The following is a 24,210-nucleotide window of genomic DNA, read 5'->3' on the forward strand; positions in this document are numbered from 1 at the left end:
GTGTGGACTTTTCGTATGGGCAGATGAAGAGGATGAAACCATTGTTGGAAGAGTTGATTATGCAAGAGATATTGACCATTAAAAAATGAATTTAAGATGGACAATTAGGGATTTGGAAGCTTATGTTAGAGTTTTGAAAATAGGGAACTGTGTTTTAAGTTTGCTTATTTTTTTTATTGTGGTATTGTGTATTGGTTATGGCTTAGTTGTAGGAAAATAAACCATGTGAAATTGTTCTTATTGTACAATTGAAATTGACTTAAATATTGTATGTTAAACATCACTTTTTGCCAATGTTATTTTCAAGTTGGCTAATATGATAATGTTGAATATTATCAATTTTTGCAATGCAGTGATATGAAGTTGCAGTAAAAAACAGCATCTAATTGAACATAAATTATTATAATAACTAATATGCAAGTTTCAATTTCAACTTGGTTAATATAGTGATATCGAATATTATCACAGTCTTCAACGTACACATATCAAGTTGCAACTAAAAACACCTAATTTAAGATAAATGGTTATAGTAACTAATAGGTAAGTTTCATTTCCAAATTGATAATAAGGTGATACCAGCACTGACAGTTATAACAATCATCAGCATTGATTTCTATGTAATATCATTATTATACAAAATATTAAAATCATTCAAAATAGAACCACCTATTGAAATCCAAACTTAAACACTATATCAGTTTTATTGTTTCTGACTTGTACATAAACTAATCCCAAAATACAATCATCAAGATGAACCCAAGTTTAACATAATTAAATGCATCAAAACAGAAAGCTTTTCATCACTTTTTCCTTGGAGGTATGAAGCCTGACGTAGGGACAAACCTCATGACCGCTGTCAATTTTGCTATTGTCTCAGGACTTACTCCCTGCATTGCATCCATATTTACAACAGTTGAGTGTTGAGATCTTCTTTTTGGGGACAATTTGTTTGGCCTTGTAAGTTGAATTGAAACAACTGGAGCAACCTGCAAGATAATGAATCAGTTATGCTAAAGAAATATGTAAGAAATAATTATTGTTTATTGCTTTGAAGTGAGTTAAAAAGTCATACCACTTCATTAATCAATGGTTGTGAATAACTGGGTTGTGTGATTTCAACCTCTGAAGCTGCATTATCATTGTTAGCATTGTTACCGGCATCATTTCCAATATCATTAGCAACATGTCCATCAAAGTGCCAGGAGTTATTTCTTCCATTCGAATCAGCAAAATATGGATCATAAGCATCATATTTTTCACCTTGGACAGTAGTTTTATTGCCTAACACTTCTACCAAGTCAACCTCATCATCAGAGTTCACCATTAAAATATCTTCTTTCAATATTATCATATCCTAACACTTTGTAGTAGTCCCTGATTAAAAACACATCTATTGTGTCTTCATCTAATCCAACCAATTAATGAGTGTTGTCTCTAATATATGCTACATTACCATCCTCCTTGGTAACAAACCTACTTCCATGGTGAAATACTATGGTTATATAATCATCCATCTGCAAATAAATTTCAAATAAATTCAGACTAATTTTTATGCATAGGAAACCATCCCAAAAGTACCACTGTCAAGTCTTTCCATTACAACATTAATCCTGGACTCACAAACAACTAATATGTCACTCATCAACAAAACTAACTTTGTAGCAAACAAAAAAAAACAGCATTAAACCCTAAGTTCTACATTGCATGTGCACATTAACCACAACAATTTATTTACAAAATACAAGAAAAATCAGCAACTAAAATTAAAGAAGTAGAAGATAGCGCATTGGTAGTAATGGGTTTTGAAACTAACCTCTGTTTGAACTTGTGCTTGTGGTTTCTTCACTCTTGCCAAAACTCTCAAGTTTGCATAGATTTTCAGAATGGCTAGAAGGAACTCAACGCATCAGAAAAAACGAGGAAAAAGAAGAAACTTATGATCGTCGTACTAAGAAGAGGGAGAGTTTTAACCACCAAAACAAGTGAAACGACTTAGTTTCAATAAGATTTGGGCACAAAGCCATACGCTGTCCTTTTAGTTTAGTCACCGCGTCATGATACTATGTCACATCAGCTTTTCGGTGACAGAGATGATAGCAGGGGCAAATCAGAGCCACAATTAAAAATTTGGGGATTCTAATTGAAGCTAATGAAATTCTAGAGGTCATTTTAAGTCTCAAACCAAATTTTAGGAGCCAAATTAAAATTTAACTCTTATTAATTATCTATTATTATTAATAAATAATTAATGTACAATAAGTCAATAACAATAACAATATAACATGTTTATCAATTTTTAATAATAATAATAATAGATAATAAAATTAATTCGAATTAATCGAATAATAAACTCACTCATATGAGAGATTCAGATATAATATGTATGTAAATTTGTTTAATAAAAAAATTAAAATAAAATTTCGATTCATAATTATTTTTTTTAGTTGTAAAATATCCTAAATAAGACAATAATAATAAAGCTTCAATGTCCACAACGATCTTTTTTTTGTTGGCATATAATGAGGTCCTCCTAATGAATTTTGATAGACTAAAACTAGAATGTGGTTTTAAAATATGTGTTCGGATAAGATAATAATTACGCTGGTAAAATACTAAGTGTGTGTTTGAATTTAAGTTGGGCAAAATGGAGTTTGAATAGAAGTGATTTTGTAGAATTGATTTTGGGTAGAAATAAGTTTATGCCAATATTAATTTATGTTTGGCAATTTTTACTAAAATTAATTTTAAAAAGTAATATTTATTTATTAAATTAAAAATAATATATAAAATAACATATTTTAGTATTCTTTTTAAATACTCTTAATAATCTTATTTTTATTATTATTTTAGGTTCTAATTTTTTACAAGTTATATTTTTATTATTATTTATAATTAATTTTTTATTTAATTTATCATTTCTAATAGGAACAATAATACACATTATAAAAAATTAAAATAGTAAACAGTGCACAAAAATTAGAATAATTGTTTTAATATTCTCGTATTTATTTAGAAAAAATTATAGAAAAACCAATAATAACTAGCAACAAACCTAAATGTAAGTTGAGTAAATGCAGAAGCTATAATTTCTTGCTTCTAGTGAATGAGTTTTTGGGATGCAGAATCAAGTTGACGTTCAAGGAATAAAAATTGCCAAACATCAAAGAACAACGTTCAAAACATTGAAACGCACTTTTATCCTCTCCAACGTGTTTCACAAACACACCCTAAATTGGATTGGTCGAATGCCGCTTAAATAAAATTCAGATAAAATAATCAATTTAAGACACACTCATGTCACTTATTTTGTTTTGTATAAATCTCTTATTAGTGAGATTTCTATTTTATTTTCAGCTTATATAAAAAAAAGTTTATTTTCTGAAAATAATTTGTGTTTAGTTTCGTTTTTTAGCATAAATCCCGTTGAATATAAAAAAATAACAAATTTAGTATTAATAATTAGTTGTTTATTGTACATATTAGTGTTCTATCAAGTACAAAAGATCTATTGTATCAGATGAAATCAATATAAAATTAATCATAATTTAATAATTAAGAATTGTATATAAGCCATTTTAATAACATAATAGTAGAGAATTTAATTTTCTGTTATAACTATTTTAAAATTAATTTTTACATAAAAAATATAACTTAACTTTTAAAAATGTATTCTACATTTTTCAAAATAATCATTTTGAAAAGTCCAAATGAAAATAAAAGTCTAACAGTTAAGAGCAAATTTTGCAAAAGTAAATACTATATTTGGTATCTAATCATTTAAAAATTAGAAATTCATCTCTTATTAATAAAAAATGACAATTTTTTTTATTAATTAGTCTTTTTATAAATTGTTTTGAAAATGATAATTTCTTATGTATAATGTTAAAATTGTGAGTTAGTTTATTTATATTTTATGAACAGAATTACTTAAATCAAGAGTCAACTCAACTCAAAATTCGATTTGGATTCGAGATATATTTTGTTATATTTAGATTTATCATTTTTATCTGATATTATTTTTAGATTGAATTCAGGTTATACTTAAAGTGATCTAGTTTGACTCGATTTTTTTTATNATATTTGAATTACTAGTTTTTATATCATATATTATTACTTTTATTTTAAAATAATTTATTTTACGGTAAATATAATATAATATTTACTAACTTTAATTTTTAAAATAAAATTTTATTAATTTATTTTCTAAAATAATTTAGCATGCCAAAAAACTCAAACTAAAGTGATAAAACTTCATTTTATAAAATTTTTTGGACAAATGCAATTAGCAAACATATTTACCAAATCTTTATCTCCTTAACCCTTTTACTTTCATTTTTTTTTTTTGTGGTAAAGGAGGACAAAACCCCAAAACAAGAAAAACAAACTAAATAGGTACTCTCAACCTGAGAGCATCAGAACAATCCAAAAATAAAATATAACTCAAATCAGGGAGGGGGACATCAAATATATGTAAACCAACAGGAAGTTCTTGTCCTTTTTTAGCAAGTAAATTTGCTACCATATTTTCTTCACGAAGAGTATGATTCCACACCACACTTTGAAGACGTCGGGCAAGAATCCTAATATCATCAATGAGCGTGTTACACGGGTGGGCAGAAGAACAACCTTCTTTTATGAAGTTGATTGCTGACCAAGAGTCTGACTCCACTACAATTTTTTGAAACCCATTTACATTTGTAATTTGAAGTCCTTTAATAATAGCCCATAACTCAGCATGAGTTATAGAGCAATTTCTAATATTACAAGAAAAACCCATCACAAATCTGCCTAGGTAGTCTCTAAACACACCTCCACAAGCTGCATTGCTATTGTGGGCATACAAACACCCATCAACGTTTAGTTTGAGGTAATATTCCGGAGGGAGGTTCCACTAAATTAGACGCTCTGATCTCACCTGATATTTCTTGTAGTGAGACCATTGAGTCTCAAGATTTATGATCTCTTCACTTCTAGCTTTTATTGACAGGGAGACAGCGGCTGGCTGAGTAAGCTTTCCTTCGAAAATTAATTTATTACGGGAGAACCAAAGAGCTGAGATGGCTACTCCAAACAAGCAAGACCACTCATCCTTCTCTGATATATTACTGCAAATCCAATCCCTAGTATTCAGGTTGAAGAGATCATGAGTTCCTCTTTGTCTTTGAAGCCGATACCAAACATCCTTGGCGAAGGGACAATCTCTCAATACATGTAAGGTTATTTCTTTGGCATTGGTGCATCTTGGACAATCATCTGTGTTAGTTAAATGTCTTTTTGCTCTCTCTGCATTCGTTATGATTGCTTGATGAGCAACCAGCCAAAGAAAGGTGTGGATACGTTCTGGACCTTTCCAATTCCAGATAAGTTTTAAAAACTCGATCTGGAGGAGATTGAACCTCAGTGATTGAATTGTATCCCGATTTCAGGCTAAAACACCCGTCATGAGTGTTTGCCCAAGCAATGCAATCTGCTTCTTTGCATGGAGATGGGGTGCCATGGCCATGATCCTTTTAACCGTTGACTCCGGAAGCCATTCCTTTAACTTATCTTCATTCCAATCCCCTGAAACATTCAGGAAGTCCATTAGAGATGATTCTAAATCACCAAGAGAAATTACCTGAGTGATGTGTTGTTGCAAGCTCCCCAAATTAGGCACCCAATTGTGCTCCCAAAATTTAATTTGAGATCTATCTCCGATATGCCAAATAGAGTTCCTTTCGACGTCATGCCAAGCGGATACAATCCGTTTCCACAGATTTGACATGCTACTCTTCCTATTGACTCTCGGTAGGATGTCACTACCGCACTTGTACTTAGATCTTAAACTATGGCCCAAAGGGAGTCTTTATTAGCAACAAGACCCCATCCTAATTTCATCATAAAGGAGTGATTAACATCCTTAGTATGTCTCAAACCTAGGCCCCTCGAGACCTTTGGTTTGTTGATCTTATCCTAACTAAGGAGATGAACTTTCTTGGTCTGCTCTGTGTCGCCCCAAAGAAAATTCTTGCATTTACGATCAATCAAATTACAAGTATTTGTGGATAAAATAGTAGTTTGCATAGTATAACTAGGAAGAGAAGAAAGAACATATTTCACCAAAGTTGTTCTTCCTGCCAGAGACAGGGCTGAGGCTTTCCAGTTGTTGAGTCGAGAATTCATCTTGTTAATGACATTCTTGTAAGTATCCTTGGAAACTTTGGAATGTAAAATAGGAACCCCAAGATATTTACCCAAATCATCAGTCCTAGAAAAATTTAAAGTGTTGCTAATCTCCTCTCTTATAGTATGACCCACATTATTAGAGAAGAAAATCCGTGTCTTTTCGTTGTTAACTTTTTTACCAGAGCTTTTACAAAATTCTTCCAGCACTTTATTAATAATTTCTGCTTGTCTCACATTGGCTTCCGCGAACAGAATCAAGTCATCAACAAAACATAGATGAGATAAGGCCAGCCCGTCTTTATTTAGCTTGATAGGTTTCCAAAATTGATGATCACAGGCTGTGCTAATAAGTTGGGATAACCTTTTTATACAGAGCACAAAAATATAGGGGGACAGGGGATCACCTTGCCAAATCCCTCTAGTGGGGGTGAACTCTTCTAAGGCCTCCCCATTCCATAGAACTCTCATTTTTGCAGTTGTGATACAATTGCAGACCAAGTTAATAAAGAGTGGAGGTAGACCAATGTCCAAAAGAGTGTTCCTGATGAAACTCCATTTAATCCTGTCATATGCTTTTTCCAAATCAATGTTGATAGCCATCCATCCTTTCATGCCTTTTTTGCCTCTCATGGAGTGGATAACCTCCTGGGTGATGATGATATTGTCCGAGGTATGTCTTCCAGGGACAAAGCTGTACTGAGTAGGCTTTACCAATTTTTCCATAACCTGTCGTAGCATATTTGTCAGGATTTTGGTAATAATTTTATACGACACATTACATAGACTGATGGGTCTCATCTGCTTGAGGTTCGTGACCAGTTCAACCTTGGGGATTAGCGTTATCAAAGTTTCATTGAGCTCACCAATGTCCTGAGGGTTCCTGAATATATTTTCAACTAGCCTGCATAGATATGATCCCACTATATCCCATTTACTTTGGTAGAATATTGCTTGAATGCCATCTTTTCCGGGGGCTTTGAGGCCGCTCATGCTAAAGACAATATTTTTAATCTCTTGAGGCGTCACAAAACTACCAATACGATGCATATCATCATTAGACAAGGTAGGAAAACTATTCTTAAGAATAAAAGGATAATCTGGTAAGTTATCAAAAAAAGGCAAGAATAGAAAGATGTAGCCATATTTTCAAGAATGGATAAATCAGAAATCCAAACATCCTCATCATTTTGTAAGGATACAATTTTGTTTCTTCTTCTTTGAGCCATAGTTGATCCATGAAAATATTTAGTGTTTCTATCTCCCATGTCAATCCATTTGCATCTTGCTTTTTGGTACCAAAGCATCTCTTCTTGATTGAGAATATTCTGATATTCTTTTCAGAGTATCTCTTGAAGTTCTTCAAGGAAACTGTTGCTGTTAGAATTGAGGTTCGAAGTTATGCCTTAAAGCCGCCTAAGAATTTTACTTTTCCTTCTCTGGATATTTCTGAAAACATCATGATTCCAAGTCTTGAGGGTCTCCTGAAAATCATTAACTCCATCAGCCCAAGAGTTTTGAATCTTCCAATTTGTACGCACCATACTCTCAAAGTCAGGATGTGTTAACCATGCCGCCAAGAATCTAAAAGGCCCCTTCCTTCTATTAGGAGTAGTAGTAGGAGCAAGCTGGAGGAGGAGGGGACAATGGTCAGATTTAAACATGGGGAGATGCTTAATTATGGCCTCTGGAAACAGAATCTGCCAATCAAGATTACTCAAACCCCGATCTAACCTCTCTACTAGACTTCCTCTTTTTCCAAGTAAAAGGCCACCCAGAATACCCGAGATCCATCAGGCCACATTCAGAAAGGCAGTTTCAGAAGTCAGGGCATGCTCTTCGATTATTATCAGTGGAACCCCCTTTCCTCTCAAAATAATGGAGTATAGCATTGAAGTCCCCTAACAAACACCAAGGAATATTATTACATGTACTTAGAGCGCATAGATGATTCCAGAGCTCCTTGCGAAGATTTCTATTCGGACTACCATACACAACAGTAAAGGCCCAAGGCGCAATGTCTCTCCTAGTTATCCTCATGTGTATAAATTGCATATGGTGGTGTAGAATATCAACCTTCTAGGTTTCAGTATCCCATAGGCACCATATACCACCCGAAAAGCCTCTAGCCTCTTCAACAAAACACCCGTCAAACCCAATTTTTTTCCTAATTTTATGTCCTCTGTCACCACTAACATGGGTCTCTAAAAGAACAATAAAAGTTGCTTCATACTCTTTTTTAATATCTCTAATAAGAGTAGGAAATGATTTACAGCCCACACCTCTACAATTCCAGACAATCAAACTCATTATAAATAAGTATAAGAAAAAAAGAAGTCACCAGAGACTCAACTTACTCCTGGGTATTAACCCTTTCGGTAGCATTGGCCCTTTCCGGATTAACCCGAACTCCTTCCATATGGTGCATGCTGGATTCACCTATGTGGATATCTGGTGGCTTATCTAGCAGCATCTTACTTCTCTGGCCCCCTTCTACCATCTCTGACATCTCCTCATCTTGCCGAGAAAAGGGGTTTTGATTGAGAAAATTGTTTCTAACCACAAAGGTTTTCAGAAAGTTTTTTGCCATCCTTGAAGTTTCGAACGCCTCGCTTTGCTCCTTTTGAATTCTCCTCATATCTTCCAAATTGGCCTCTTTTTCGTTATTACTGAAATCAGAACGTGACACCAAAGCAAGCTCTTTTGCCTTATCATTCAAATTAGTTGATGGATCTCCTACCTTATTTTTTATTTTTGGCAATCTTATTTGAAGGGTTAGGCCCATTTTCTGAAAAAGGCCCTTTTTTGGTTAGCTTGTGAATTTTTTCATGCTCCTGGCCTAAGGATTTTTTTGTGAATATGGTTCACCACAATTTAATTATTGTGGGCTTTTTGAATACCTTTTTCTTTTAGCCCAATAAGCATGTCTTCACCATGGGAAGGCTCTTCATGCATCACGTTATTATGCTCTACATTAGTGCCTTCAAAATCTTCCTTATTTAAAGCATCAAATCTGGAGCCATTCTCGATGGGTTGGCCTTTATTAGTATTCTTCTTTTCCATAATAGTGTGAGCTTCCTTATTTAAGTATGATCCCTTAATTTTCGCCGCACTATTTTCATGTTTCCTCCTTACTTGCCTTCTTACCAATATCCACGGCCCAAATTTTGGCGGGTCTTGATTATTTTTTTGGAAAGATTTGATTCCAAAACTACTCCTTGATTGTTGCTTGGTTCATGATCGGCATCGGAAACCTGAGTTATTTCAGTACCTTTCATCTCAGCGACGGTGTTAACTCCTATTCCTCCCATCTCTTCCGCGGTGTTACTTTCATGGTAATTGTTGTCATTGCTAACAGGGGATTCAAGGCAATGTTCTGTCCTATGACCATATCTTCCACAAGAGAAACAGATGAGGTAATGTTGAGAGTAGTTCCCAGGACAGAGATTCTAGGCACCATCTTTTTTGATAGATCGATTTTCACGGATATTCTAGCAAATTTTCCGCGGGAATGAATAGACGTTGTACGATCAATCTTTAACATGGTGCCTATGGCAGAACCAACTCTTGATAGAAAACAATGATTATATAATTCAATAGGTAGGTTAGGAATACGGACCCATGCTGCGATTTTCATGACTACGTTTTCGGTTGAGAGGAAGAAAGGTCTCCATCTTTGGACAATAAGGTAGTGGCCCGCGATCATCCATGGTCCTCCAGTAAGTGCATGTGAATAGTCTTCCTCTTCTAAAAAATGAACAAGAAAATAATCACGATCCATATCAATAATATTGATCTTACCTTTTCTGACCCAATCTCTATTGAGACGTTGTTCCAAAAATCCAAGATGGACTCTCTTTCCCATGACTTTAACGATCAGCGTCGCGTGCCAAGGTTTACACCATTCGTCAAATTCTTCTTTAGAAACATGGATCACCGGACATGGATCAAAGGGCTATCTCCTTTCGGCAAGGTTGCGAAAACCGAACCGGTCAATGAACCGGTAAGGTGACTGGTTTAACGGTTTAACGGTTCAACCGAAGTTCAACCGGTTTAATTAAATTAAAATATTTTTATAATCAGCAACCATCACAAACACAAACACAAACTTGCACAAATTAAATACAATCCACAACTAAATATGAATTATTAACAAAAAATTATACAATTTCTAATTACATCAGCAAACCAACATACATGCAATTTCAGAACACAATCAATATTTAACAATTACATTCAGAAATTCAGAAGCAAACTCATAAGTTAAAAGTTACATACAATTTCAGAACACAATCTACATTTAACAATTACATCCAAAAATTCAAAAGACAATCTCAGAAGTTAAAAGATACATGCAATTTCAGAACACAATCAACATTTAACAATTACATCCAGAAATTTAGAAGACAAACTCAGAAGTTAGAATCCATTACAATTGGACAATAAAACAAAAAATTAACAAAAAACCATCAACATTCAACAAAATTATTTCAGAAAAATTAACTCAAAGCTAGAAAAATTAACTCAGTTAGAAGGACAGTGGACTTCAACAACTTTCGGAAGATGAAAGTGAAAGCAAGGGTTGCTACTGTGAGTAAGCAACCGTGGGAGAGATATGACAAACCCCAATTTGACGGTTTGTTTTGTATTGAATTTAGAGTATTTTGATAACCTTTTGTCACATTTAGCCTATGAATTAGCATGGTTTTGTTATCTCTCCCATATTTGTGCTTAAGTGTAAAAACATGCTTTTCAATCCTTATTTTGATGAATTCTAAGTTTCTCTTTGATTCCATAAGATGCCTTGTTGTGTTTGCTAGTAATCTCAGGTTGAAATAGGCTAGGCATGGATCAAAGGAAGCAAGGAAGAGAGCATGCAAGTGGAGAGAAGCACAAAAAGCCAAAGAATTGATCCAGGCCATGCACGCGCACGCGCACAAGGCGCTCACGCGCACATTGCGAAACAGGCCAAGGACGCGCACGCGTACCATGCGCGCACGCGCCGATGATGGCACATGACCTCACTTAAGCAACACGTGCCTGACGATTTTGGAAGGTTTCAGCAACCAACTTTGGCGCCAAAATGCATATAAGAGTCAAGGATTGAAGGGGATAAAAACACATTGACACACATTCACACATATAGACTAATTAGGAGATAATAGTTTAGTTTAGTAGTTAGAATTGGTTTCTAGAGAGAAGAAGCTCTCACTTCTCTCTAGAATTAGGATTAGGATTAGGTCTAGTTCTTAGATCTAGATTTAGATTCATCTTCTTCTACTTCTATCTTCTCAATTCCTTGTAGTTACATTCATTCTTCTCCTATTCCTTTGTTGTAATTTCCTTTATGTTGTTCTTATACTTTGATTATAGATCCACTTTTGTTCCTTCCTTTATCTTTCAATTCAATTCAAGGTAAATCATAATAATTGTGTTCCTTTTGATTTGTGTTGTTAATTCCTTTCAATAATTGTTGTTAGATTTTGTTCTTGTTGTTGATTTACTATGTTTTCCTTTTATGCCTTCCAAGTGTTTGATGAAATGCTTGGTTGGATTTTAGAGTAGGATTTTATACTCTTGGCTTGGAAAGGTAACTTAGGACCTCTTGAGTTACTAATGTCCAAGTGATTGATGATTGGGATCCATTGACTCTAGTTCTCACTAATTGAATTAGTGGAGAGTTAGGAGTTATGGACTAGGATTGATATAGCTCATTTGACTTTCCTTTACTAACTAGTTAGAGGATGATTTAATGAGATTAATCCTTGCCAATTCTCATATTGTGGTTAGTGATTAGGATAGAGATCCTTGACCACCAACCCTTGCCAAGACCTTTTTAGGCCTTAGTTTACTTTCTTGCCATTTATCTTTCATACTTCTTATCAAAATCCAAAATAATTCACAACCAATAACAAGACACTTTATTGTAATTCCTAGGGAGAACGACCCGAGGTTTCAATACTTCGGTTTATAAATTTTAGGGGTTTGTTTTAGTGACAAACAACTTTTTGTATGAAAGGATTAGTGATTGGTTTAGAAACTATACTTGCAACGAGATTTTATTTGAGAAATTCTAAACCGTCAAAAATCCAATCGTCAAGATACAGAGAGCTTGAAGAGAGAGATGCGACGGCGAGAAGAGCTCCGAGCGCGGCAACGGCGAGAAGAGGGCCGATCTGTAGAGACCACTTCTGGGGGGTGATGGCACGATGACAGAGACACAAGAGAGCGCCTGACAACGATGAAGATAGAGGAGGGATTGATGACCAGGGCAGAGATGGTGATGCAAACATTAGCTCTGAGCAGATCTGGCAAGGGAGGAGCTAAGCTGACAGCGAGGGAGGAACATCGCCGGAGACGAGGATCGAGCAACCACGAGCAGACGACGAGAATAGGGCGAGGAGAAGATGAACGTTGAGCGACGACAGCACCCTCCCGGTGAGGAAAAGAGTTCGGCGATGAAGAGTGGATGGTGCCTGGGTGTTGCTGTGGAAAAGGGGTTATGGTTGTGTTCACCTTTGAGTCAGAGAAACAAAGGGAGGATGGTGGCTGCAGCTTCCAAGGGGGTTTGGGGCTGGATTCTTCTCTAAAGCGGCAACATTTTAAGTCTAGCCCTGAACCGAAAACTCTTAAAAAATTCGGCCGATTCTGGCGGTTCACCAGTTAACTATCGGTTCGGCCATTTTTGACCGATTTTTTACCAATCAGTTTTTACAGTCAACCGAACCGACCATATAACCGATTCCCGATTAACTCAGTTGAACTGGTCGGTTCGGTTCGATTTTCAAAACTATGCCTTTCGACACCTCCTCTTCATACTTGTACCACCGGTCTTCCGGGTCCGATGCATCTTCATCAACATCATCAAGAGCCTCAGCCATGTCTTCCACCATGGGACCAGTTGGAGTCAATAAGGAGTCCTTATAAGATGCCTTAAGATTAGGTGAGATCTCAAAGATATTTTCAACACTCATATCCATGCTTTTTACGGGTTGATTTATATCAACTTCACTACGGATTTTGACCTTTTTAGTGCTTCTTTGCATGAGGTCCTCCACTTGTGGAGAAACCCTAAGAGAGTGTTCTAAATTTTTCATGTTACTTTCATCTTTTTAAACTTGGTGTTTTTGACTTTTTTTTATTCTTTAATTTGAGAAAGCATATTAAACCATTATTTTTCTCTTACCATGACAACACCAAAGAAAATCACACCAATCTATACACAAACAAATTCAATCCAACAAATATAATAAAAGAGAAATGGATAAATAGGTGATTGACATTTTGACCCATAAACATTTAAATCCATGAAGATTTCAAAATACATTTAAATTCTTAATATTTTTAAAATTTGGACATATCAATCCTTAGATCTAATTTATCCCATTTTAAAAATTCTTCCACGTGTACATCCGTATATCGGTCAAGTCAATACAACAGAAGCCATGTTTAATTTCTTTGTTGGGTCTGACAAATCCAAGTAAACAGAAGGATCGATTTGTTTAAGTTTTAAGAAGATTGAGAACTTAAATATATTTTCAAATCGTCGAAAATTTAAATATTTATGATCGAAAAAGTCAAGCACCTATTTATCCTTTTCTCTGTAATAAATTTCTTTATCACATCTTTTTTCATTTTATTACATTTGCAACTTATTCACATTTTTTCTAAAAACAAAGTTAGTTATGCTAACTTATTTTCTGACTGATTAACGAAATTACCCAAAAATTTTCTAAAAACAAAGTTAGTTATGCTAACTTATCTTCTGACGGTTAATGAAATCACCTAAAAAAATTTATTGTTTTAACTATTTTATATTTACAGTCAATTTTGTATAAATAGATAATATTATTCTTTATATTAATGTATGAAGAATATACACAATTAAATAATTCTTTGTTTTCATCTTCTGCATAAACGGGTCCGGTTTTTGAATTTTGAGAGTTATCTGGTTCAGGATTAAATCCCCCTAAACTACGTCGTTTTAATTAAAAAAAAAAACCGAAACAGTTTCTCTTGACCGAACCTCCCCACGATTCAAACTTGTCACACTCATCAGCCAGCCACCACCAGCTGCCACTCACCCTCTCCTCTTCCCCTCGCCGTGGCATATCTGGTCGGACACATCGCCGTCGTCATTTTGTCGGCTCGCCTCTTCGGTCTCCGGCCTCTGCTCATGTCGCCGTTGCTCACCTCTACAGTAAGCACTCCTCGGCTCCTCCCTCACTAGCCACTGCTTGCTTGCATCAGTGCTTCGTGAGTTTTATTTTTAAATATTTTATTGATTTATTCTTCAATCTTCAATGCTTCTTCTCTCGGTCACCTCACCCGCGCCCCTCTCCTTGCTACTGCACGGTTCGTCTACTTCGTCTCTGTTGAAAGCGCTGCGAGGGGCAACAGAGCTACTAACTAAACCACCGAAGAAATTGGTAAGATCAATTTGTTATGGTGTTGAGGAAAGAGGGATGCACAAGTTCAGAAATTTCAAGAGGAGCTTTTCATTCCAGAAGAGTCAGAGTCTTCCTCAGTCACGATTCAATGAACGTTGCGATGGTAACAATTTCGAAGAGGCCATCGATGTTTTGTGTCAACGAAATTGTCTCAACGAAGCCATTGAGTTACTCCACCAAATTCATCGACCCTCCCCTCGCATTTACTCTACCCTCATCGCCGCTTGCGTTCGCCATCGAGCTCTCCAAGAGGGTAAAATGGTCCATGCTCACACCAAAGCTTCCGAGTTTGTTCCTGGGATCGCCATCTCAAATCGTTTGCTTGATTTGTATTCCAAATGTGGCAGCCTCGGTGATGCCCAGAAGCTGTTTGATGAAATGATTCACAGGGATTTGTGCTCTTGGAACACCATGATTGCTGGGTATGCCAAAATTGGACGCCTTCAACAAGCTAGAAAACTGTTTGATGAAATGCCCCAAAGAGATAACTTCTCCTGGAACGCTGTAATATCTGGTTATGTCAGGCATGGTTGTCCTTGGGAAGCTCTGGAGTTGTTTAGAAGCATGCAGAATCACGAGAGTTCGAATTCGAATAAGTTCACCTTGTCGAGTGCTCTGGCTGCTTCAGCTGCGATTCTTTGTTTGCGTCTTGGGAAGGAGATTCATGGCTACTTGACACGAACTGGTTTGGACTCGGACGAGGTAGTTTGGAGTGCACTTTTGGATTTGTATGGCAAATGTGGGAGCTTGAATGAAGCTAGGGGTATCTTTTATAAGATGGCAAACAAAGATGTAGTCTCATGGACTACCATGATTCATAGATGTTTTGAAGATGGAAGAAAGGAAGAGGGATTTTCCTTATTCAGAGAGTTGATGGGGTCAGGCATTAGGCCAAATGAGTATACATTTGCTGGAGTTTTAAATGCATGTGCTGGCCATGCTGTTGAACACTTAGGAAAGGAGGTTCACAGTTACATGGTCCGAACAGGGTGTGACCCGTGTTCGTATGCCGTGAGTGCACTTGTTCATTTGTACTCAAAGTGTGGGAATATTGAAAATGCCAGAAGGGTGTTCAACCAAATGCCTCGGCCAGGTTTGGTATCATGGACTTCTCTTATTGCTGGTTATGCTCAGAATGGTCAACCAGACGAAGCTCTTCGGTTATTTGAATTATTGCTTCGATCAGGTACTAAGCCCGATCAAGTTGTCTTTGTTGGGGTTCTTTCTGCTTGTACTCATGCTGGGTTAGTGGACAACGGTTTAGAATATTTCCATTCAATAAAGGAGAAGCATGGGTTGATGCATACTGCAGATCATTATGCATGTGTTATTGATTTATTGGCACGATCTGGACGGTTTAAAGAGGCAGAGGATATCATTGATAAAATGCCAATAAAACCTGATAAGTTCCTTTGGGCAGCCTTACTTGGAGGATGTAGAATACATGGAAACCTTGAATTGGCTGAAAGGGCAGCAAATGCATTATTTGAGATAGAGCCAGAGGACCCAGCTACGTACATCACTTTAGCTAATATTTACGCTAATGCCGGTCTGTGGACTGAGGAAGCCAAGGTTAGGAAGGCTATGGAAAGTAGGGGAATAGTGAAGAAGCCGGGTAAGAGCTGGACTGAGATCAAGAGACAGGTGCATGTCTTCCTGGTAGGAGATACATCCCACTCCAAAATATGTGATATTCATGCATTCCTAGGAGAAATCTCAAAGAAAATGAAGGAGAAAGGCTATATTCCGGACACAAACTTTGTGCTACGTGATGTGGAGGAGGAGCAGAAAGAGCAAAACCTTGTTTACCACAGTGAGAAGCTTGCCGTTGCCTTTGGAATCATTTCAACCCCTCCAGGAACTCCTATCAAGGTTTATAAAAATTTAAGAACTTGCGTAGATTGTCACACCGCCATGAAATATATATCAAAGATTGTTCAAAGAAAAATAATAGTGAGAGATTCAAATAGATTTCATTATTTTGAGGATGGAAGCTGCTCATGCCAAGACTATTGGTAACGTCGTGCTAAGCATGAGTGTAATGACATCTTCAATATATGATTTTGCCAGAAAGCAGCCTTGGGGGATTGCATTGACAATCATCTTTTCCTCTATCCCTATCGTTTAAGAGGGTACCTCTATCAAGCAAAATTTTCAGATGCCACATTGCAACGAGGCATGAAATGTTCAATAAATGATGGAATTATGCTGTACAGGACCACCTATTGATAAAGAGAGGGATCTCAGGAGAGTATATGTCGCAGGAGTATTATTCATTTATGAATTATGTATATACAGCAAGGCAGGGTTATTTGTGGGTTCTGTATTTAACTCCATGTAAAAGTGGTAACTTATTAGCATTTCAATTTATCTGTTGCAATGTTCTTCTGGAAGATGTCCCTATTGCAAGTTAAAGTCAGTTTTTCTTGGCCTTCTGCATCTGCCCCTCAAAGGGTAATTAAGGTGGAAAATGGTTCAAGCTCTTGCATAAAAAAGTGTGAAGGTGATAAATGGTGATTTCTAACAAGAATTGAATATGGAGATGAGGCCCAAGTAATGTTAGCTGCAAGAATCATCTGGAAACTTCAGGGCATGTTAAAAAACAAAACGAAGTTATATTCTTCAACCTTTTATCTGATTTCCGAAGTCAGATAAATTCTTCAATAAAATCATAAGTTTCTAATCTTTGAAATCATATTATTGTTAAAAAAAATATGTGAACTGCATTTCACTGCAGTGCCTCCTCAGAGTCACTTTTACTGTATAGGAATTAATTTCTACAAATATAATTTTATTTGTTAGATACTGTATTGTACCTTTTATGTGATGTATGAGAAGAAGAGCAAGAAGAAGAAGAACATTTTATCTTATAGATATTCTCCTTACTTAGTACTTAATGCAATTATAAAGAAAGGTATAATTTTTATAAAGTATTTGTTAGCTGAATCATTTCTTTCTTATTTTTCTCTTATGGGTTTAGGTAGCTGAATATTTTGGTACGTGGGTATATATGGAATTATGGATAAAGATGAGCGCCACTTTGTCTCGTATTCCAATTATCCAATACAAGATTTGCATGAAATGAAACGTAGGTGGCTGCCTCTTAAAGGAATGAATACATTTATGCATCAGCAACTTACTGTTTCAGGATCTCAGGACATGTTTGAGAGAGTTTCCTACCTATCACGTAAGCATCATAATCTCCATATTCCTGTATTCTTTAGTTTCTTTTCAGAAAGTGTTCTGAGAAAACGATTCAATGTGATACACGACCTAGCTTGCTTCATTTATCTTTTTGAAGACATGACACATTAAGATATAATACTTATGTCTTATTTTTTATGTTTTTGTTTCAATGTAATCAAACATATTTATGTTCTATGGTATCTATGGATGCTAACTCAATGCAACCTTAAACGTGGTTGCTATATTTATTATCACTTAATTGGAAGATAAAACAAAAAAGAGTTAGTTTGATAATAGAACAAAGATTATATTAAAATCTAAATTGGTGAATTAATATTAATTAATTTGACAACAAACAACACTCTAATTTTGGTAATTAAAAATGACTTTTGTACCTAACATATATTGGTGAATTATATTAGGTGTATAAATTCTTATCCTCTTGGATGGGGAAGTATCTTGCCAATCTCTTTGGAGAAAAAGAGAAAAAGCAAAAAAGAAAGAACATAGCTGTTATAAAACTCTTTGTTACACCAAAGAAAGACTTAAAGTACTGATTTTTCTATCTATATATATATTCCCTCTTACCATAAAAAACCAAAAGAAAAAGAAACAAAGATGATGAACAAAGGCCAACGAAGCATGCCATCTTCTTCTAAAACTACCTTACCACCACTAATAACCATTTTGGTTTTGGGTTTTCTCTCCATTGTTGCATTTGGTGATAACAATTATGGTCCAACAAATCCTCTATTATACTGCAGTGATGACTTTGCTGATCAACTTCAAGCAAGGAAATTCAATGTATCAGGCTGCAAGAAATTGCGCACTCTAGACGCCGAGTTTGCCTGGAACTACAGCAATTTGACCACCACCAACAACAGCACCAACACCACCACCGTCAATGGCACACTCATTGAGATCTTTTTCCGGGCAAAGCTCAGAAACTATGAAGGGTGGGTAGTTATTAGTGTATGATGCATGAATACTTCTAGTCTGATATGCATATCAGTGTTTAATTCCAATGTACCAAGTCATTAACGTACAGTTGTTTTATATTATTATCTTATGAATGCAATCTAATTTATTCATTTTTATCATTAAAATAAGTAGTTCATTAGTTATAACTTTTTTTTTTTGTTCATTGATGATTAAAAGTTCAAACCTTATTCATTGCATTTTTTAATTATAACATAACTAATTTATATATGTTGGAGTCTATGGTGGCTATCATTATATATGCTCACAAGTTAATCAGGCTTTTGAAAAGATAGGTCGGGTCAAAACTTAGATTGTCTCTGGTCTATTTCATCCCTAATGTTAAATTTCATTTTCTATAAAGAAAAATGTTAATGTTGGCTCAAATATAATGCAAATGATATAAGAAAAATTTACTCACCTAACATTTGTCTTTAATCTTTTTTTCTTATTTATGATAAGAACATATCAGATTCAAAACTTGTATTTATGCAAATAGGTGGGTAGCATGGGGTGTGAACCCAGGAAAGAAGCCACAGATGGTGGGAACCAAAGCCATCATAGCCATCAAACACAACAAGGGGACGACGGATGTGCACACGTATGACGTAACCAAAGAGACAAGAAAGGGTTGCAGGCTTTGGCCGACGTCTGCATCAGAGTTTGGGCTAAATGTGTTGGATATGCAAGCATGGAGCAATAGCACTAAGCAATGCACTACTCTGTATGCAAAGTTGATCCTTCCTTTTCCAGAGTATAACATAACTAGGCTGAACCATGTGTGGCAAGTTGGAGATAATGTTAATGGTGACCAACCATTGCAGCACAGAGTCACCCTTCAGAATGTGGATAGCACTGAGACAATTAACATCACTTCTCCCGATGGCCAAAGCTACGGTCAGAACCGGAGTTTCCTTAGATCAGTAAGTTTCTTATCACGTTTATATTCCGAGGTGGCTACTGATGTCTTCATGTGAAAATCATAACCAAGATGTTGCATTGTATTATGTTAGATAATTTAGTTAGACATATCAAATCATCTAATGGTTCTCATCTGTTATCTTTACATAAAGACATCTCCGTATATGTTCAAATAATACAACTGATATAACGTTTAATATGATTTGATTTATAACTAATTTTTTTCCCTTCTAAATTTACATACATATCTTTGCATGATGGATTCTTCAAATTTATATGTTGCTTTTTTTTCTTCTTAAGACGTACAAGTGTATTCATACCATGAACCTTACTTTTTTATTTCATATACCTCATTATTTATATATTTATACCCAGTAAGCATGCATCATCAATAAACAATAGTAATGGGTATTATATATTGAGAATAAATTCTTTGCTTGTGTGCTTTGTAGAGACATACAATACATATATACATAAGTAATGTTTTTTGTGGTTGGAATTGAATGAATTAATCAGGTGCATGGAGTTCTAAACATCATAGGGTGGGGAACACTACTACCAATTGGAGTAATAATAGCTCGGTACTTTAGAGTGTTTCCATTTATTTGGGACAAAGTTTGGTTCAATATCCACGTTGGTTTCCAATTAACTGGTTTTCTAATTGGCACTGCTGGTTGGGCTATTGGTCTTAGTCTTGGAAGGTCTTCAGAGTATTACACCTTCCACACGCATCGAACCTTTGGCATTCTCATTTTCACATTTAGCACAATCCAAGTAATATTCTTCTTCTCTCTCTTTTTTGTCTGTAGTTTGATTTCTACAATTTATATCTTAATAAAGCCATGCATGCACATATATATTTGTATGTAAGATGAAGCTAATTTTTATGCAGATTTAACCAATAAAATTTCAGGATAATGATATATTATAGTAAATAGTTATGACATTAGTAGTTAACTGTTTAGGGTGATTTGAGGCTTCGATTTACAGACAATAAAATGAAATATTAAGAAAAACGATTTAAATTGTTCTTATTGTCTCTATTTTATCTGCTTAGATATTGTTATTATACAAAAATATAGAGACATTTGATAAAAAACTAGTTTAATTATGATAAACTGAGTTAGACACACTGTGTGTTTGGAAAAGGAAAAATAACAAAAATGATGAAAAAAAAAGAATAAAAAAGGTAAAAGGTGAAAGTGGTGTGTATGAAAATTCTAATTTGTAATTTTCTTTATATATATTTTTGCAGTATTCACTCTTCTTTTATAAAATAAATAAATAAATAATCTGGTCTGGCAAGCTGTTACGTACTACCAAACCACCCCCTTCCCCGAATTTGGCAGTACGAGTTTGGCGGGCTTAAAATATCTGCCTTTTGACGGGCTTAACGGACCCTTTTGACGGGCTTAACGGACCGGCCTGACAAATTTGGCTCATTTTCAGCCACATCTAGGCACACACTGACACACATACAGTTAGTCAGTTACCCTTTGTCTTTGTCTCAACCCTGTATTTTTGTATTGAAGCATGCATACTAATCTAGTGTAGTGAATTTTGTGCATTTTCAGATGTTGGCATTTCGGTTAAAGCCGAAGATTACTGATGATTATAGGAAATACTGGAATATGTACCATCATTTTCTTGGCTATGGACTACTTGCAATCATAGTCATAAACATATTCAAAGGGATTTCAATGTTGAAAGGAGGAGTTGGATGGAAATGGGCATACATTGGAATCATTGCGTTTTTAGGTGCCATTATACTCACTTTTGAGGTTGTCACATGGCTACGTTTCATGTTGAAGCTACCAGCAATCTCAATTCCACCAAAAGAAAACAAGACTAGTAATAATCCCACACAAAACAAACAGTAGCCATGCATGTACACAAGAGGCTGCAAAAATCTTGCTTCAATAATGTGTTCTTTTTTTCTTTTTGCCCATTTTATAATTGAAATTAGAAGTTGATTTTTTTTCTTATTATTTTTGGGTTTTGTGGAAAGTAAGGAAGCATTGCTTTGATATTTGTCTAAGACAATAATATAATTTTTTTAATGTTATATATCAATAAATTTTTGTATTGAATTTAATGGGAAATTAAGTAAAAAAAAAAAAACTATACTAAACAAACTACTTAAATGATTTTGGAAATTTGCATTAAATTTAATAGATTGATTTATGTTGAACAATCCACCCATCCAAACTTTTGTATATCAGATTTTTTTTTTTTATTGTGTAATACTTCTTTTGAGTAAAATCCTAGAAAAGGTAAATTGAAATGTAATATTGTAAAACATAACCTTTTAGTTTTGCTGTGTGTTTTTGTTAGATATAATACATGAATAGAAAATTTTGGCTGGTGAAACGCTAAACTAGAAAAAACAAATTAAATATTGAAAATTTGAAATTAATAATAATTTAGTTAATAAATTAGACTACCTCATTTTTCTTTTCTGTAAAGGACATCTATTATATTTTGTTATGTTAGCATTTACTTTCATAACATTATAAAAGACTTTTAAATTTTATCCATAGTTGTCAAAATTGAACCGGTGATCAAACTGGTTAGATTATTAGGTCACTGAGTTATTGGTTCAACCGATGAATTACTGGTTAAACCGGTTAATCCGGTCCTATATAAATAAAAAATAAAAAATAGTTAAAAATTTAAAATTAAAATTTAAAATACATGTTTTCACTAACTTTTACTAATATTTTAAAAATATTAAACTATTTTAAAATAATATAGAATAGAAACAATAAATATTTTGTTATTTTTACTCTATCATAAATATTTTTATTTTATTTTTATATTAAAATAACTATTATTTTTAAATTTCAATAATTTATTAATTAGTTTATATCTATTATACTATTATATACTACAAGTATGAGATAATATTTAATTTGGTCCCTGAACTTACATACAAGCCTTAATTTAGTCCCTAAAGTTTCAATTACCTTTATTTAGTCCCTAAATTTTATTAACATAACTCATATTAGTTTTTTAAACAATTTTCAACGTATAAACGTTAACAGAACACTGTCGTGAATAGTCAGATGTCACACTAAACTTTGTAAAATGATGTCGTTTTAGTTTTGGCACTTAAATAATAAAAAAAAAACATCGTAAATGGTGTTTATTAAAATTTTACCTAACAAAACAAGTGATGCGATGCCGTTTTTGAGCTATTTAAATGCCAAAATCAAAACTGCATCATTTTACAAGTTTTAACGTGACATTTGATAGTCTATAACAGTGTTAACGTTTTTATACTAAAAATCGTCTCAGGGACTAATACGAGGCACTTTTATAAACTTTGGGGACTAAATAGAGACAATTGAAATTTAAAGGACTAAATTGAGACTCACGTGTAAATTCAGGGACCAAATTGAGTATTAACTCTACAAGTATTTATTGAAANNCAAATATCATAACAGCCTAGTGGCTGTGAAGGATACTTCTGTTTATGAGGATAGGGGTTTGAACCTTGTCTAACAAATTTTCAATTTTAAGTAGTTCAGTCGAACCAATCTTTCTAAAATTTGATCGGTTTTTAATAATTCACTCCGAGTTGGATCGATATAGAATTCGATTCATTGGTTTTTTTTATCAAATCAGCCGATTCGATCCGATTTTAATAACTATGATTGTATTTGACCAATAAAAAACTATTTTCTTTATAAAAACTAAAAAAAGGATTTTATATGCTCATTTTTTATAATATGAAAACATTATTGGTGTTTTGGTTGGAAATGAATGTATTTGGTGTATTTGTAAATTGGTGGATATGTCAAAAGGGCAGGTTCAACACATGGGGAGCGTGCTGCCAACATGCGAGGGAGTGTGCTGACTCAACACATAAGGGGTATGATGACATGAGATGCAACACGTGAGGCCGTGGTAACACGTGTCTGAATCTAATTGCTTGGAGATGCAATACGTGAGGAACGTGCTAAGTGTTCTTCCTATATAAAGCAAAGTTCAGTACAATTTTATTGCGAAGAGAAGAGTTGTTTGAGTGTGTTTTTGATGTGGTAGAGGGTATCATAAATTTAGTGATGTATCATAATAGTAAAATTATACAGAATACTTACGAGGGAGTGAATTATATGTATAAAAATTCGTTTTCGTTTGTAATTCTATGCACTATGATGTTCATAGAGTTTTAGAACTGTGTCTGTCAAAACATAAAAAACGATATATTCAGAAAGAGTGAGCATATTCTATATCAGAATTTCGTTATAATTTTTTGTAGTCTAAAAATATCAATTATTGACCAAATAAGAATATTTTTGTTCTATATTTACCGAGAAACTCAAGACAACCATAAATTGAGTTTTATGTCGAATTTGAAATGTAAAAGAAGAGATGAGAAAGCAGGAAAATCCCTGGAATTCATGCTCACACAGCTCGAAATAAAAGTCAACCCAAAAAATTGCATTACAATAATAAATATGAGAATTCGACCTATGTGAAGAAGATTCAACAACTAAATATTAAACTA

General features: G+C 34.4%; 2 protein-coding genes across 3 annotated transcripts; both read left to right on the top strand.

The window, feature by feature from the left end:
- Positions 1-14,226: 14,226 nt before the first annotated feature.
- Positions 14,227-18,712, top strand: LOC107496343 (pentatricopeptide repeat-containing protein At4g37170-like). 2 transcript variants are annotated; one of them, XM_021126934.2, is made up of 3 exons: positions 14,227-17,224; positions 17,593-17,799; positions 18,563-18,712. In XM_021126934.2, the coding sequence occupies exon 1, from the start codon at positions 14,466-14,468 to the stop codon at positions 16,629-16,631; it is 2,166 nt and encodes a 721-aa protein (XP_020982593.2). In that variant the 5' UTR covers positions 14,227-14,465; the 3' UTR covers positions 16,632-17,224; positions 17,593-17,799; positions 18,563-18,712. The 2 variants fall into 2 exon arrangements, with proteins under 2 accessions (XP_020982593.2, XP_052108228.1); XM_052252268.1 differs by having other exon boundaries at positions 14,227-17,799.
- Positions 18,288-21,730, top strand: LOC107496345 (cytochrome b561 and DOMON domain-containing protein At5g35735). Its single transcript, XM_016117577.3, has 4 exons — positions 18,288-18,754; positions 19,276-19,699; positions 20,214-20,471; positions 21,272-21,730. Exons 1-4 carry the CDS (start codon positions 18,417-18,419, stop codon positions 21,575-21,577), a joined length of 1,326 nt encoding a protein of 441 aa, XP_015973063.1. The 5' UTR covers positions 18,288-18,416; the 3' UTR covers positions 21,578-21,730.
- The last annotated feature ends 2,480 nt before the right edge of the window (positions 21,731-24,210 follow it).

This window comes from Arachis duranensis, chromosome 7 (assembly GCF_000817695.3).
Source record: "Arachis duranensis cultivar V14167 chromosome 7, aradu.V14167.gnm2.J7QH, whole genome shotgun sequence".
Taxonomy (NCBI): Eukaryota; Viridiplantae; Streptophyta; class Magnoliopsida; order Fabales; family Fabaceae; genus Arachis; species Arachis duranensis.

Bases quoted from the DNA above. Each gene is read 5' to 3' on its own strand.
- LOC107496343 (XM_052252268.1), top strand. From the start codon at position 14,466: ATGCTTCTTCTCTCGGTCACCTCACCCGCGCCCCTCTCCTTGCTACTG.
- LOC107496345 (XM_016117577.3), top strand. From the start codon at position 18,417: ATGATGAACAAAGGCCAACGAAGCATGCCATCTTCTTCTAAAACTACC. The intron at 19,700-20,213 runs GTAAGTTTCTTA...TGAATTAATCAG, and splicing joins ACCGGAGTTTCCTTAGATCA to GTGCATGGAGTTCTAAACAT. The intron at 20,472-21,271 runs GTAATATTCTTC...GTGCATTTTCAG, and splicing joins TCACATTTAGCACAATCCAA to ATGTTGGCATTTCGGTTAAA.